Source organism: Oreochromis niloticus, linkage group LG1 (genome assembly GCF_001858045.2).
Source record: "Oreochromis niloticus isolate F11D_XX linkage group LG1, O_niloticus_UMD_NMBU, whole genome shotgun sequence".
Classification (NCBI taxonomy): domain Eukaryota; kingdom Metazoa; phylum Chordata; class Actinopteri; order Cichliformes; family Cichlidae; genus Oreochromis; species Oreochromis niloticus.
This window is the reverse complement of record NC_031965.2, coordinates 5,350,568-5,367,740: the sequence shown is the minus strand read 5'-3', so window position 1 is coordinate 5,367,740 and position 17,173 is coordinate 5,350,568. Positions and strand designations below refer to the sequence as shown.

The 17,173-nt window shown below is 39.4% G+C and overlaps 1 protein-coding gene across 1 annotated transcript in view; it reads right to left on the bottom strand.

Moving 5' to 3' along the window:
- Positions 1 to 2,297: 2,297 nt before the first annotated feature.
- Positions 2,298 to 17,173, bottom strand: part of LOC100701053 (CD82 antigen) — a 47,379-nt gene continuing 32,503 nt past the window's right edge. Inside the window, exons 4-9 of the mRNA XM_005463540.4 lie at positions 15,741 to 15,862; positions 13,330 to 13,404; positions 6,367 to 6,465; positions 4,661 to 4,834; positions 4,495 to 4,578; positions 2,298 to 3,839 (exon numbers count right to left, since the gene is read on the bottom strand). Of these exons, the coding sequence (XP_005463597.1) occupies positions 3,762 to 3,839; positions 4,495 to 4,578; positions 4,661 to 4,834; positions 6,367 to 6,465; positions 13,330 to 13,404; positions 15,741 to 15,862 (632 nt within the window). The 3' untranslated portion in view covers positions 2,298 to 3,761. The remainder of the gene's footprint in view (positions 3,840 to 4,494; positions 4,579 to 4,660; positions 4,835 to 6,366; positions 6,466 to 13,329; positions 13,405 to 15,740; positions 15,863 to 17,173) is intronic.

The window sequence follows — 17,173 nt, the reverse complement described above, 5'->3', positions numbered from 1 at the left end:
TATTTTATTTATACAGCGCCAAATCACAACAACAGTCACCTCAAGGTGAAGGTGTTTTATATTGTAAAGTAGACCCTACAATAACACATACAGAGAAAAACCAAACAATCATATGAGCCCCTATGCGCAAGCACTTTGGCGACTGTGGGAAGGAAAAACTCCCTTTTAACAGGAAGAAACCTCCGGCAGAACCAGGCTCAGGGAGGGGCGGGGCCATCTGCGGTGACCGGTTGGGGTGAGAGAAGGAAGACAGGATAAAGACATGCTGTGGAAGAGAGACAGAGATTAATAACAAGTATGTTTAAATGCAGAGAGGTCTATTAACACATAGTGAGTGAGAAAGGTGACTGAAGAAGAAATACTCAATGTGTCAAGCCTACACTTATTGCAGCATAACTAAGGGAGGATTCAGGGTCACGTGATTCAGCCCTAACTATATGCTTTAGCAAAAAGGAAAGTTTGAAGCCTAATCTTAAAAGCAGAGATAGTGTCTTTGACACACCACGGACCCACGCAGCGTTCAATTATAGTTACACAGTTTATTTTTACAGCATGTCAAAACACTAGATGCTTTTCTTCATGGCTGCTCAGCCACACAGCTTCCTGTTCGGTACTTTGACTGCTCTCGACAGCTTTCCAGCTGTCTCTGCAAACACCTACACCTCCTCTGCAGTCACAGGTAATCCCTATTAACCAAAAGCTCGGGTGTCAGATCTCTTGAAAGAGTCCTTCATACCCACCTTTCCTGTGTGCTCATACACCTTGTAGAATAGAATTTGGTGTGGATGATGTGTTTGATAAAGATGGAAAAACAAAACCAAAACAGTGGAGCTGAAAAGCTAAAAGAGAAAAAGAAAAAGAAAGTAGATGAAATAGAAATAGATGGAGCAAACTTTGTCAAATTAACCAACATATGTCCGGGTAGCTGCTGCCGAATCATTCCCTTCTGTACTCTCGTCCGCTCATCGAGTTGTGGGGGCACTGGAGCCTATCCCATCTACCATAGGGCGAGAGGCGGGGTACACCCTGGACAGTTCACCAATCTGATGCAAGAGTCATTCACACCGATGGGCAATTTAGAATCACCAAATAACCAATTTAGAAAGTACATAACCCCATGAATTACATGTTTTTATACTGTGGCGGGATGTAGGAGTACCCTGAGAAAACCCATGCCAACATGGACATGCAAAGAGAACTGAAAATAGATAGTGGAGTCAAACTCAGGACCTTATTGCTGTGAGGCAACAGTGAAAACCACTGCAGCAATAACAGCGGTATCAGCAATAATTGGTAACAAACCCTGGCAGTTCCAGGAGATTGCTGTTATATAGGTGAGGAGGGTGTACTTAATGTGGTAAGAAACTAGACAGAGCAACAAAAGTAGAAAGGAAGAGATTCAAGTGAAATAAATGTTTCCTTTGACCATGAGCCATTCCTCAAAGCTAAAATGTAGCTTGTTGCAAGTCCAATGAGAAGTGATAACTCAATAGGATTGTTAAGACTGCCAGGAGGATTGTTGGTGCCCCTCTGGAGGAGATCTACAAACAGCGCTGCATACGCAGAGCTATCTCCATCATCAGAGACTCCCACCACCCCTCTCACGGCCTGTTCTCCCTCTTGCCGTCTGGTAAGAGGTACGGGAGCATCAGCTGCAGAACCACCAGGATGCTGGAAGGGTTCTTACTATATGGCTGTACCTCAGGAGGTAGAGCAGGTCATCTACTGATCAAAATGTTAGTTGTTAAATCCCTGGCTACTCCAGCTAACCCCAAGTTTCTCTCCAGTGCATCCATTGTAGCGTAGATAGAAAGCACTTAAGGAGAGGAGAAATAAAAGGTTGCTTGAATGAGTGGGTGGATGAGGTATGATGTATAAAGCGCTTTGAGTTATTAAACTATAGATTATTTTAATTTTACACATTAAATTCATATAATTTAAGACCAAAGAGTCTTGCTGACAGATTTCTTTCATTTACTATTGTATTTTTTTATCATGTAGGAAAAACTGGCTGAGGGCCGTTTTTCTATTTTCCAATTCATATTCTCCTGATTGCTTCTATTTGCAATCAGGAGACGCCCCCTGCTGGTCATTAGAATGTATGCAGTCTTTTAGACTGCAGGCTAAACTCATGTAGGTGCATAAACAGTCTAATCTAAGAACAACAACCACAACAATGGTCTCAGAGATGAAGTTCTGAGTTAGAGATATTTAGAGAGCATGGTAAAAAAAAATGTACACTACATTTAAAAAATATATATTTAACAACATTGTGAGCAACAAAGAATCACACCGAAGTACTGTAATCAGTTTATTGGCAAAATGAAATATGAATCCATTTATGAGTACATACTTATGACACCAACAAGCTATAATTGAAGAAGGCCATGTACTTCTAAACAGATGCATCCTTTTGTTTCTTAGAAACCATTACAAGGTTAATGGGATGTTATTTATGTGACTGTAAACAAAACAAAACAAAAAACAGGCCACTGAGAAAACCACATACTGGCTTGAAATTAAAATTGTACACAAATGAATGCCAAGGATCCGTACTAAAAATAGTTCCATCATGTGACACAGTTCAAAAGTGGTTACAATTAATGCGCTACTCTTCTCAAACTTCTGGATTAAACAAGGTTCCATACTTAAACCTAAAAATGGTCTATTTGCTTTTTAAAAATGTCAATAGTAAACTGTGATACTTTTAGAAGACAAGTATATTTTTAGTACCTTATTATTTCCTTTATTATTTCCAGACTTAAAAGCAATTAGGAGAATGGGAAAGAATATCATTTAAAAATTGAAGGAGAGACCTGCCGTAGAAAACACTGGAAGGAATACTTTTTGGACTCAAATTCTTAAAAATAAAGACTTAAATTCCAGACAAACTACTATAACATTACACAATAACTCAAAACACTGGCATATAAAAATAAAACAAAACATCCACCAAGTGGACTTTCCAGAATCGCCAAAACTTTGCTTTTCTTGACATCTTTACAGTGCTGCAAGTATCTTATCATCACGGGGAAATCATTAAAAGTAGATACAAACACCAGAGTTCATATATTTTTTTTTAAATGGCCATCATGTGGGATACATGCATATATATTTTTTTGAATGATTTGCTAACAAATCATTCGAAATTCAGTCTTTCACAGTATATTGTCAAAAGCATTTGAATGATTAACAATCAAGGGTAAAATCTCTGAAATGACTCCAGTGGCTGAATTTCTCCGGGAGCACAGCCGTTTACCTAAAACGAACATGATGGCCAAATTGGAAAGTTCTAAAATTTTTAAAATTCAATGACTAATTTTTCTCATTAATGCCTCCAAAGGAAAGGTATATCCATTTTTGAAAGACTGTTTCACTTCACTATTACAGATGCACACATGGTTTACTTTCAGATTTTCAAGGGAAACTAAAAGCATGCAGCACCAAATTGGCACTGTGGAAACCAGCAACACTGGCAGGGAAAGAAATCCTCCATTACTACACCTTTCTTTATTAACCTCCTCTAACCCAGTGTCCTCTCAGCATTTTTCAGCTTTGCGCTTTGATCCAAAGTTCAAAACTATAAGTTTTTAAAATAAAACCAGACTGACAAAAAGCCTTAGAGGATAAAATCTAATAAAATCTAAGGAAAAAAAATAGACATATTTCATTATTATACCCTTGGATACAATTTCACCAAATACTTTGCTCCCTATTTGTGTGTTTCTTGAGTTCAGTAATGTAACTTCCTCTGCTGAGCTTCAGTACTTTGGCACTTTGGTATAATCCTCCATGTGAACGTTCCTGCACAGGCAGATGGACAGGATCATCCCCAGCAGCTGTCAACCAGAGAAAGACACTTTTAAATTTCCTATTTTTAAGTTATTTATTCATAAACAACTCAGATTGTTCATCTTGAACAAACTCAATATACAGTTTCAATACATTGGAATTACCAAGATTTCAGCACGATTACTTCTCAAGTCTGGTATGAGCTTGATGGTGAAATAATAACACAAAGAGTCTTTATTCCACACACTGAACAGCCACTCACTTTGCAGGTTGAAGAACATAATTGTTGGTGAGCTGTGCTTTTTCTTTCAAACAAATATTTGTGACAAAGATTTGTCAGAAATTTGTGAAAAAGTTCTGCATAGCGTAACGCTTGTTTGTGTCACAACACTGTAAATAGAGGAGCTTTTTTGAGAACTGTTCAGCCTTCACTGAGTGATTATTCAGTGTGTTCAGCAATGACATGAAAGGTGCAGCTGCTTGTTTTATTAGTTTTGTTAAAATTGTATTTGACTTTAATTAACAACATTTTATGATTAACAAAGAATCCAGATCCATCCAAAGGTTTCACAAATGTTTTTTTAAGCCACTTTAGTGACGTTGAACTGTAACAGGTATTATTTTGCATATTGTTTGTTTCTGTAAACTACTTTCATGGAAACCCAGCTAGTTATAGATTAATGAGAGTTAATGATGTTGTACCTCAATAAGAGTCACTCCAAGGCAAATGCCTAACACAACCCCAGTGTTGGTGAGGAGCCATCTCTCCACGCTGGTGGCACATCCCTGATTAAGACAAGAACCTTATTCACTCGAAATGCATCTAAGAGACAGCAAACATGTGAGATTAACGGAAAACACCATTTACCACATCGTATACAGGCCAGTCAGGTGTCTTAGCCTCACAGAATCCACTGTCAGAGAAGTTTCCAGAAATAAGTGAGATGTTCTGGCAGGAGCAGGGAAACAGCAGCTGTGAGCTGTTGACGATGACCATGTTACCACTCCAATCCCTACGATCAATCCAGCCACAACACTCCATCTACAGATGGGCAGAGTTAAGCACAGGTTTCATTTGTAAAAGCCAACACATTACTCCCAAGGACGTTTGACTGGAACGGCTGATGAATGGGTTGATACATATCATTTTATACTCATTCTGGAGCAGGTACTTTGGGCCTGATTTCATGTTTTTCATTTTAACACCCATGTAAACATTTCTGAAGAAAATATCAAGATATTTTATTTACAGATGTTATTAATATACTTTCATATTTTGAACTGTAGGTTTTTATGTTATTATTTTTGAGTTTTTCCCTGGTGAGAAAGCATTGTATTGTTATATGAAATTCCTGTTAATATCAACATGTTGCTGGGGAGGTTTTGACATCACACAAATCTTAGTTCTAGTTACTGTTACACTTGGAAAACACCGGTGTGAACCAGGATTAGACAAGTTAAATGTTCAGTTTCCACTTATGTAGTGTGAGAATTTTCTGTGATTACAGATGTCTAGAAGTGACCTTTAAGATCCACACAATGCAGTCAAATGGAGTATTTACAACATGCAGCTATCTTATATTAAAAATTATACTCTATAATTATATTGTAAGTATGTTGAGATAAGGTGACTACACACTAACAGTGCTAAAATTTAAACTCAGGAAAATCTGCTGATTAAAATAACTGAGGCTTAGATTACTGAAAATTAAAGGTTGATATTAAGTCATTTTTGCTTATCAAGACTGTAAAGCTATTTTGATCAGTGTTCTTTGATCAGTGGGTTTTGGTCAGTGATTGTTGATCAATGGTCATGGGAATTTGCATAATTCCCATGACCATCTTCAGTGGGCTGGTTTCAGTCATTATGCAAATGTACTGTTTATAAAGGTTTGGGGAAACCTGCAGTCAGCTGAGACTGAAGAAGTCACATGGATGAGTGACGAAACGTTTCTCCCACAAAACGCTACGTCCAGATGAACAGATTCAACTTTTGGAGAGGTAAAGCTATTTTGTCACGAGTGATAGAATCTGTTCATATAAAAATGAAATCTGATTATTTCAGAAGAAACTGGCTGAAAGGAGAAATCTAGAGAGCTACTTTAAACACATTGATGGAGAAGTGGTAAATGGCAAAAGTACTGGTCCTTTTATAACCCTTTACTACTTTACCTGAGCACCCCTCCAATTAGTAGATGCCCTGCTCTACCTCCTGAGCTCCGGCCACCCGTTAAGTAGAAATTAAGATTGTTGTTGGTCAATTCTAGTACAAAAAGAAATTTTCTAATATATTTCAGACAGATTCTTATTAGTCTCTTTAGAAAACTTAAATTCAAGTTAATTTGTCTTCTTTGTTTCAGTTAGGTTTTCAATGCATTTTTCAGCATCAGCTGACAAGAACAAGTCTAACTGTATAGTTACAAAGTGTAAAGCATTGTTAACCTCAAGTTTTCAAATTCCCCCTGTTAAAAATGAATTTTCCTGTGTTTCTAGCTAGGGCATTTCTGCCATTTCGTACCACTGAAGAGATTTTTATTGATGGGTTTGGATTTCAGGTCCATGCTTCCAACTCACGTTCGTCTGGATGAAATCCCAGGCCTGCTCTGTGGTTGAATTGTTCCCAGAATATTTGTCCAGTACCTTAGTGATGACCTTGGAGATCTGCTCATTGACCTGAAAGACAGCAGGCTGACAGAGTTGGTGAAACATGTATTACCATAAACAAATAGGCAGTGTAATATGCCCACACTGTATCCATATTTGAGCCAACGTGTCTCTTTTGTATCTTCTTTTTGTGAATATATTGTTGGATGGATACCATTCAAATGAACTAAATTAAAACACCCTCACTCCATGCTATGCCAGACACTAAGTAAAATAAACATTTCTCAATGTGGCATGTTTTGAATCTTATTAATTAGAAGGAATATGTGAGTTTTTGTCAAGCGTAACAACAATACTTACAGCCCATCATATCTTCATTTAATTTATGATGACTAACATATTGTGTAAGTCTTTCTTGGAAATATTACAGTTCATTTGCAAGAAAGTACAAAAAAGGTTCTTTTGACAATACTTGGAAAACATCGTTATACTTATTTTTAGAGATGGCACGATACCACTTTTTTATGTCCGATACCGATACCGATATCGATATCATAAATTTGGATATCTGCCGATACCGATATGAATCCGATATAGTGTGTTTTTTAATCAATAAAACTGTTTTTTTAATATCTTGCTGCATTTTGTATAAGTTCATACTCAAGTTTAAATAAACAACAACACTAAAGCTATTCTGTTATATCTGTATGTAAAAAATACACTGCGCCCAAAATATTTCATAGTTCAGCAACACTGATCAATCTAATAAACTTAAACCTACTCCATCCTCCCTATTCTGGTATTTTAAAGAGTACTTAGCAGAAATATTAAGCAACCTAACTAATAGGGTTGCAAACTCCCCCCCCCCCCCCCCAAAAAAAATAGGGAACCACCCCCACCCTCCACCTCATGATGCTTAATCGATGTAATCAACTTAAATTTGATGCAGGGTGAAAAAAAATGCACAGAAATAAATTATTTTTCAAGAATAATTAAATAGATTCAACATCTTTCTTCAGCAGAATTGCAGACTGCACAGATGGTACTTTCCCAAAGGAAAAAGTACTATAGCTTACTAGGGTATATTAGACTTAACAGTTACTATATACAGTAATGGACTTCTATACATTTTACATCAGATTAAAACTTTGGGTGTAATTTTAAATGAGAATAAGAAAGAAAAGTATGTCTTTGTGCCCCCTTTTCCCTTTTCATGCCCTATCGGCCCCCCTGGCTAAACTTTGCTAGATCCGCCCCTGCACAGTTACCAGCCGTCAGCTACGTAGAAAAGGATCCTGGTGTAGAAAGTAATATTAAATACATTCTAACAACAGCTTATCAAGCTTAAACGTGCTGCTGTTGTTCAGCCGCTGGTTTCCTCTTTCTGGTGCAAAGTGGTCCAAAAACAAAGAAGAGAGACAGACTCGCGACAGAAAAGCCGATCAGCTGATCATTAAGCCGTTTCACGATTGAAGTAGCAGCAAGAAGAGGCAGTCGCTCCATATATCGGTTGTTAAGCTTAACGTGGGAACGCTTTACAAACATTCAGAGATGAACTTACACACTTGCTTTACTTCTCTCTGGGATCACTTCCTCGGAGATGAAATGCTCGTTTGCTAGCAAGGTTCCAAATATACACAGCTGCTCTATCACGTGAGGCACACTGCTCCGACGTGCTACGGTTATGAGCCGAGTTACGCCATCTCGCAAGTTTTGTGAGGTGCTTTTTTGATATTTAATGGATCGGATTACATTTTTTTTATTTCTCGCCGATATCCGATCCAGTAATTTACGTCAGTATCGGACCGATACCGATATGTAATATCGGATCGGTCCATCTCTACTTATTTTACACTTCCTAGGTTTAAAAAAAATGTATGAATGCAAAAAGACAAAAGAAAAAAGAGAAGGACTGTAGGAGTAAAACTGTATTCCGTTAGCAAAAATTGTCAACTAATATAAATTCTAGCGAAATGTTTGGATGCAAATGTATGCTGTTCAGCCTAAACAAAAAAGATGCTTATTTTGAGATAAAACATCGGCTGACCTGAAGAAGCTGACTGCACCCTACGAGCGTCTGGCAGCACAAATGAACCTGCTGCTAGTCGATGAGAGACATCCAGAAAGGCCAACCGAAGACTGGACAGTCCTGATCCCCAAGAATCCCCAGAAAGGGCCGGTCCCATCCAACTACCAGCCTCAATAACCTGCCTCAGTACCACATGGAAGCTCCTGTCAGGCATCATAGCGGCTAAGATGAACAGGCACATGGCTCAATACATGAGCGGGGCATAGAAAGGAAATGGCAAGAATACCAGAGGCGCGAAACACCAGCAACTGGTGGACCGAGCAGTTACCCAAGCCTGGAAAACCAGACTGACCAACCTGTGCACTGCCTGGATTGTGACAAGAAGGCCTATGACTCGATGCCCCATGCATGGATCCTGGATTGCCTAGAACTATACAAGATCAGAAGAACCCTAAGAGATTTCATCAGGAACTCAATGGGGATGTGGCGTACAACACTAGAGGCCAACTTCAAGCCAATAGCACAAGTCACCATCAAGTGTGGGATCTACCAAGGAGATGCTCTGTCCCCACTGCTGTTCTGCATAGGCCTGAACCCCCTCAGTGAGATCATTGACAAGACTGACTACGGATACCGACTTCGGAACGGAGCAATCGTCAGCCACCGGCTTCATGGATGACAAAAAGCTGTATGCCAAGAGAGAGACATGGATTCGCTGATCCACACCACCAGGATATACAGCAACGACATCGGAATGTCATTTGGACTGGAGAAGTGTACTTGGATGATAACAAAGAGAGGGAAGGTAGTCAGAATTGAGGGGAATGAACTACCAGAAGGCAACATAAAGCGCCTTGAGGCGACTGTTGTTGTGATTTGGCGCTACATAAATAAAATTGAATTGAATTGAATTGAACATTGCAGACATTGAGGACAGCTACAAGTACCTGGGGATCCCACAGGTAAATGGGAACCATGAAGAGCCCGCTAGGAAAGCTGCAACCACCAAGTACCTGCAGAGGATCAGGCAAAAGAACAAGATCCAGGCTATCAACACCTACGCCCTGTGGGGTTAGGTTAATTGGTGATTCTTAACTGCCCATAGGTGTGAATGTGAGTGGTTGCCTGCCTCTCTGTGTCAGATTGGTGATCTGTCCAGGTTGAACCCTGTCTGTCACTCTATGGCACAAAGTACAAAGTATTTTGAACTTAAGTACAAAAGTACAAACATTCTGTACTTAAGTAGAAGTACGGATACCTAAAAAGTACTCCAGTAAATGTTGAAGTACTGAATGAAATGCACTCAAAGTAAGAAAGCAAAAAGTGACTCTTTCGAGCAAGTTTTTTTTAAAACAGCTATATTTGTGTAAAGTTAACTGAACCTGCTATATTAATGTAATAACAAAATAGCAGGTGGGAATACAACCTTTATTTTAATCAGATTTTTTTATTCTAATTGTCCTCAGCTTGAACCAATTAAATAGAACATGAGCGGAGAAAAAGAAGGAAATCTATTAAAATCTAAAATCTATTTTCTGTTGTCTACATTGTAGAGGGTGACTTTGCCTCTAAACAGGAAAATGAGTACAGGGGTTAAAGTGGGATACAGCAGGTGGGGGACCAGTAAACTGGTTGTAATGGCTCAGTGTGGGGAAAATAACTCATAACTCACAATAATTTCTATTGTGAGCTCTGACAGAGCTCTTGGCTCTGACGGAGGCGGTCGCATCTTTCCCCCTGTCCCTCACCTTATCTTTCCTGCTTGGCTTCTCATGTCCTTGTCTAGTCTTGACTAACTTTAAGAGAGAGCCTCAGAGTGTCACGGACCCGTTTCCAGGGACTCGGGGTCTGTGAGCAGTGTGGACTATTATTACTATCATTTGATGTGTGCTTCTTCTGCACTATGCTGTCATGTCTGTGTTCCACATTTTGTATGTATAGGCAGGGTGTGTGTGTGTGTATATGGGTGTGTCTGCAGGTGTGGCTGCAGGATGGATGACAGGCACCCGCAGGCCTGATGGGTGTGGCTCTGCTGGAGGACAGGCCACACCTGAAGCCCGTGTCACCACCTGCTGCTAATTCGGCTCGTCGGGGGAGCTATTTGAGACGGTGATGGCGCTCCTTCCGACACGGGATCATTGAGTTTAACTCCAAGTCAGTGTGTGTCAGTGTACGGTAGTGCGGATCGTGTATGCCCGCGGGGGTCAGTGTTTGACGGCTGCTTCTGTTGTTTTCCTGCAGGAGGAACGTGGAACAAGGAGGACAGCACGCACAGGGTTTGCAGAAACACGACAGCGGAGAGCACGAGCACGGACGTCGGAGTGGGACACACACACGGGAGTCTAGGGAGCAACGGGGATTTATTGTGCATCTGTTATTTACCTCACTGTAAATAAACGCACTGCTTGTATTCAGAGCTCCGCACCTGGGTCCTCCTTTGCCCCACATCCCCACGGTTGGCCAGCACTAATCGTGACACAGAGAGCCTTTCAGTCTTGTTCTCTAAAACCTAAAGAATTATGGATTTGATCAACTGGTCCCTCAATGCAATTCACACTCTTTTCTCAAAGAGAAGCCTGGGTTCGAGAGAGCCTGATTGTCCTGGTGGGACTGTCAATTGAGGACATAGAAGATTTATACCTATTTGGAATCATGATAACAGGGTTCTTGCTGATCGGAGCTGGCTCGGCTCTGGCTTATCAAAGATTAAAGAAAGCGGTTACAGCTGGTCAAAACCCCACAAGGCTGGCCGCTATGATCGAAGCGACGGGGAGAGCTGAGAGTACTCAGACTGTGCTTGCTACCACACGGTGCAGACGGCGGGTCTGTCCAGCTGCAGGACAAGATGGTTGCTGTCTGGACCGGGTCACTTCTTACCCTACATCCTCCCCCCCGTAGCATGTCACGTGCTTTACATGGTGTGGATGTGAATATTCATGTGCTCTTTTTGTGCTGAGGGTTTTTTGTACTCTCCTCAAACTGGTCTCCCAGTTAGGAGCCCAGTTTGAGTAGAGTTCTTTTTTTCTCTTCTTGTTCCTGATGTGTGCACTTTCACTGTTTTCTTTTTGGCACGGACAAAAGCATTTCACTACATGTTGTACTCATATGACTGTGTATGTGATGAATACAATTTGAACTTGAACTACATTTTCTTAGTGTATATGCTGTGATCAGCTGCCCTGCTGCTCTTTGTGGATTTAGGCACCTGAATTCAACAAGATGTGAGCAAATGTTTTACGAGTTGTCCTGGCTGATTTCCATCCTCTATACTGACAGTCTATTGTTCATACCAACTTTATACTAGACTGAATAACATTGGCATGAAGGTGAATGAATCTCAGCATCATCAGCTAAAATTCATATGAATCTCTGCTACAACGTAATTTTACTTTGACCATGAAACCACAGCCACTGTGCACCACTCACACAACGTTTCTTTACTTTAAACCCATCACAGTACAGCAAGCTAACCTGTTCATCCTGCACTAACCTGCAGAGGAAGCCTTTAAATAACACAGTTATTCTACCTCAGTTTGTTTTTCATGTTTCACAATATGAAAAAAAACTAATATCACATGTACAGACCCAATATCTGATTTAAAAATATGAGGACTTACATGTAAGCTATGAATTTCCAGTTTATCAAACACCACTGAGCAGTCCTTACCTTTAATCTAACCTCTTATCTTTCTCCATCTGAGTGAAGTTGGCTCTCTTTCTTTTCTCTCCCTGTGAAATACAGCAGCTGGAGCTTTAGCTGCAACACACTGTGAGACAAACTGCACACAAACAGTTTGTGTGTTTGCTGATGTTTGTTGAGCTGATAGAAACATTGAATTTGAAATGACCTGCCACAACATGTTACACCTTTATGCTCGCTCATCTTCTGTATGGCTGGCTAGATACTGAAATACCGCTTATTGACACCTGCAGTCAGGCCAGTATTGTGCAAAAAACAAAACAAAAAAATCCCCCCAAAAAACAAAACTCTGACCCACTTTACCCTCTAACTATAGTGCACAGTTTTGCTTCTTGTTATGTGACATCCTCTGGGATTTACACGTACAGGACTGCCTTTCATGTGTTGCTGTTTAGGATCAAATCGGTTTGATGTTTGAAGCCTTAAATCTGTCAAATCAAAAGTAACGAGCTTGTTCTGAAAATGTAAAAAATGTAGGCAGTCAAAATAAAGAGAACTACTCAATTAAAGCAGAGATGCATGAAAATTCAAAGTAACAAAGTATTTGTATACCATTATTTAACACTTCTGCTGAACTGATCCAAACCACCAGATGTAGGTAATCTTCTGCTTCATCAGCTAAGCATTTGTTGTTGGACATAACCAATGACTGACATAACTCATAGCAGGAGTAGGGGAGGTTTGGCCTGGACTTGAGCAGCAGACAGTGGCTGAGAAGACATTCCAACAGAAGTTCAGATACAGTAAAAGCTGACATCCTTGTTCTTGTTGCGTTCTGCTTTCATTTGTCTGTGTGAACACAATCTCCTGTCTCTCTGAGCCAGGCCAGTTTCTAGAGTAAAGTATAAAATGCTTTGACATCCAGTGCCCAGCTTGTATTTGGCAAAAGGACTGACTGTGCAGTTGATATAAACTAAAGAAAACCTCAACACTCATCTCTCAAAATAAACCAAGAAAAACAAATAGTAAAAACTTTAAAAACTATTCTTAACCATGAAGCTTTCACCGTGTTTTACTTCTGGCTGAAATACCTCAAACTAAATAACTAAGTCTGAACACTGTCACTGTTACTGTAGATTTTTTTTCTTTACACAGGGGTTGTGTCCATGGTGGGTACATTTATCACAGCATGTGGATGAACAAACAAAAGCATGACAAAATGTATATTACTCATGTTTGCAATATTTGAACTGACATCACTCACCACATCCTTCTGAAAGTAGATGAGGGCACCAGCTGCAAACTGAGTAATGAGGATGAGCAGGAGGACGCTGAAGTACTGAGGAGGATCGGAGAGAACAGTGAAACAGTGAATAGAAGAATTTAGGGGCATGTGAACAGCTGTATAAATAAAACTGAATTGAATTAAATTGAAATTGAATAATCAGACCCACTTCTATATGTTAGTTAGTGGTGCATACACAAGCATATCCCTCTCTATTATGTTATACTGTTGTCAAGAGGGAGAGCAGCAAATAAACTGCATATAAACTCCATATCCAAATGCAGTTTTCCCCTGATGGAGAATTTTGGCATTTTACCATTTGGCACTTTTATTAAACAGAACATAATATTACCTTTGTAGATAATGCAGACAAATGACCTGATACATAGTGTAGCGGGTAGCTAGCAAACCTTTGCATGGTTGCTCATTAACAATGTCCCCAGCACTGTCATCATTATCTGAAGCTATATTAGTTTTTATCTTTTCTTCTCCTCTTGAGGAGTGTTGGGTTCTGTTTTGTGCTCAGAGCTGTTTGCTTGTTGGTCTAAGGCAGCCATTCCCTAAGTTAAGAGTGCTGTGGCCCACTTAAAAAACAGAGATAAAAGATAAAAAGTCTTTTCCTCCTTCCTGATTTTGGTTTTTTTTTAAAATATATTGTTACATTTCAGATCCATCCATCTATGCAACGATGTTTTTTTAATATTTGATTTTTAATGGCAACAAAAACTAAAATTAAGCGTTTGTGATAATTGGCAATGAGTGTTTCACATCAATGGGAAGGAACTCTGGCCCACTCTTCTTTGCAGAATTATTTTAATTCAGCCCTGCTGGGGTTTTCAAACACGAGCAGCTTGCTGAAAGTGATGCCAGAGCATCTCAAGCTGATTCAAGTCCAGATTCTAACTTCAGTGGTGAACCTGCTGGTGTGCTTTGACTCATTATCCTAACCCAAGAGCACTTGAACATCCTGTCATTCTCTTTCATAATTTTCTGGTAGAGACCAAAACTCATGGTTCCATCGATTATGACAAGTCACTCAGCTCCTGAAGCTGCAAAGCAGCCCCAGAACACCACACTACCACCACCACGTTTGACTTTGGCATAATATTCTTTTTGTGCAACACTGTGTTAGTAACCAGACACCAGATGTGACACCAGTTGTAACGGGACAAACCTTCAGTCCATAGAATATTTTCCCCAAAAATGTTGGGACTTATTGAGATGTTTTTTTGACAAATGTGAAATACACTTTTATGTTCTTTTTGCTCAGCAGCGCTTTTCGCCTCCGAACTCTCACGTGAATGCATTTTTGCCCAGTCTCTTTCTTACTGTTGAACCACAAATGATGATTAACTGACCAAATGAGGCCCTATTTATTTCCCCTAAATAAATGAAATGATAATTTTGCATTTATTCAGGTTACATTTGTCTTATATTTATATATAAGATATATTTAGTTTTATAATCTGAAACATTTAAATATCACAAATAGATGAAAAAAACAAGAAATCGGGAAGGGGGAAAAACTTTTGACAGTATTGTAAATAAATGATGTAAAAAGTCTGCTTATTGACAAAATCTCCTATCATCAAGAAGAATTGGCTGTGTGAAACCTCAATCACTACTTTCACAACACTTAGAAGAAACATTGTAGAGATGCTAGAAAAAAAGCCACAAAAATTTACAGCGGACTGCAACACTGGATAACAACGGTACTGATGAAAGGGCTCAACTGCTCACTGGAAAACATGGTGGCATGTTTCAAGTATGCAAGAGACTAACCCAGGTTTAGCCTTACTCTGGCCTGGGTGTAGCTGCTGAATGATGATATTGGATAGAATGGAAGTTGGTGGATAGTTTGGTAAGCACACGTGCAGATACCAAAGTCCAGATCTCACTGTTCTGATGTCCTTTCTATTTGTTTCTCTTCAGCTATCTTCTACTTTGTCTCCCTCAGTAATGTATTTGCAGCTATTACTCCACAAAGGTCTGATGCACAGTCTCCTCTCAATAGCCAATGCCAAGTTGTGTCTTCTATTTGAACTCTGGGAAACACTGATGTGAACTTCTCTCCAGGTGATGGAACCTCCCTTCCAGGTGCATTGTCAACATATCGCTTGATTTTTTTTTCTCTGTGTGACTGAACTCGTAGACACTTTTATTGTTGTGGAAATCTTCTGGACTTAAAGTACTGTGATTAGCTGAACTGTTCTTTCCAAAACATGGGTTACTGCAGTAGTTGAATAGGCTCTTAATGTAACACACTAATGGTCTTCAGTAAGGATGCAAAAATCAGTTAAATATTGACAGGAAAACCTTTACATTATTTATATTTTTTCATTATCATGTCTAAATGGGGACGGTACACACACATACTCACACACACTCACCAGGCTCAGCAGAGAGCGGATCTCATAAATGGCCCCCAAGCAACCGAGGAAGCTTATGAGAATGGGGAAAGCTCCAACTCCGATCAAAATGTAGCATGCCAACTCCACATCTGTGGAGTTTTCTGAGGATCAGCAACAGAGATCTCAGGTTACAAACTGCAAGCTGTCAGAGCATGTGACTATGGCTACCATACTGTTAGGATATACATTAAACTTATGCTTTTTAAGTAGCAAAGCATATTGGTCACACCTGCATGTTTGAGTTGTAACTTGTTTCTAAGGCGATTTCATCACAATGGTAAGTTTACATTATTCAACTATAACTGACCAACGTGATCAAATGTCAGACTGAATTTAAGAATGTTACAGCTGACCTACCAGATCCCGACTCATCCATGGATTGGAATTACACAGTAAAGTAGTTGTGTAAATGCACATATCCCTCTGTTTTTTGCCTGTATGCCATGAAATGCTAGATATTTACTAAAGTGATTTTTATGTCGTGTAAGATTCAGAAAATAATCTAAGAGACTTTCGATCTTTCTAAGTCCCATTAATTAAACAAAACAAAAAGAGTGAGACAAGAGTTAGTACTTTCCCAGTCATCCTAAATCTAGCTGTAGGGAGTTATACAAAATATACCTAACATTACAGTTAGACAATAAAGTAAAACAGACTGTGTGGACTTGTTATCAGTGTTGCAATTGATCAACTGTCCCATCAACTGAAGCATTTTGACATTTCAACATCATATAGTACAGACCTGAGAGAAGAACAAAAAACAAACTGCATGAAGGTGATTTGTGGCGCTTCACACCAAGTAGATGACTGCATGTCTTCATTATCAACACATTTCTAAAATTTGACTATAATATCGGAAACACTGCAAATCTATCAGATAACTTAAAAAAATATTGATTCCCAGTCTGCTTTTGTATTGTGGTTCCCATGTGACCTCTGAAACAAAATCTAAATACTTATTTGAGTTCGACCTCAATAATAACTGAGCCCACAGGGCAGATTTAATAATGCTCTGCACAATAACAACACAGTACATTTAATGCTGTTACTGTGCAATGTATCAGTATCATCTGTAACACATGGAAGGGTTGAAATCTGATGGTAAATAATGTTTGATGTTATTCTTCTCATCTCACAGGTTTGCTGTTACACAAATAATTCAGGTTTATATGTCGGAGTAATTTGTAATAATGAAGCTCCCTACTGGATGAATACTGTGTAGTGCTCTACCTGAGTCTCAGTCCTCAGGACCACACATCATCAATTTCTCACAATGAGATGACCCTAATAGAAAAATCATACTGATTCTTCTTCAGCCTGTTTTCAGAGAGACACAGGTCTGAAACCTGCACTTACACTGGATTATTTTTGTTAGGACAACACTCCCTCCCTAACTTCCTCATTGGCTGCAC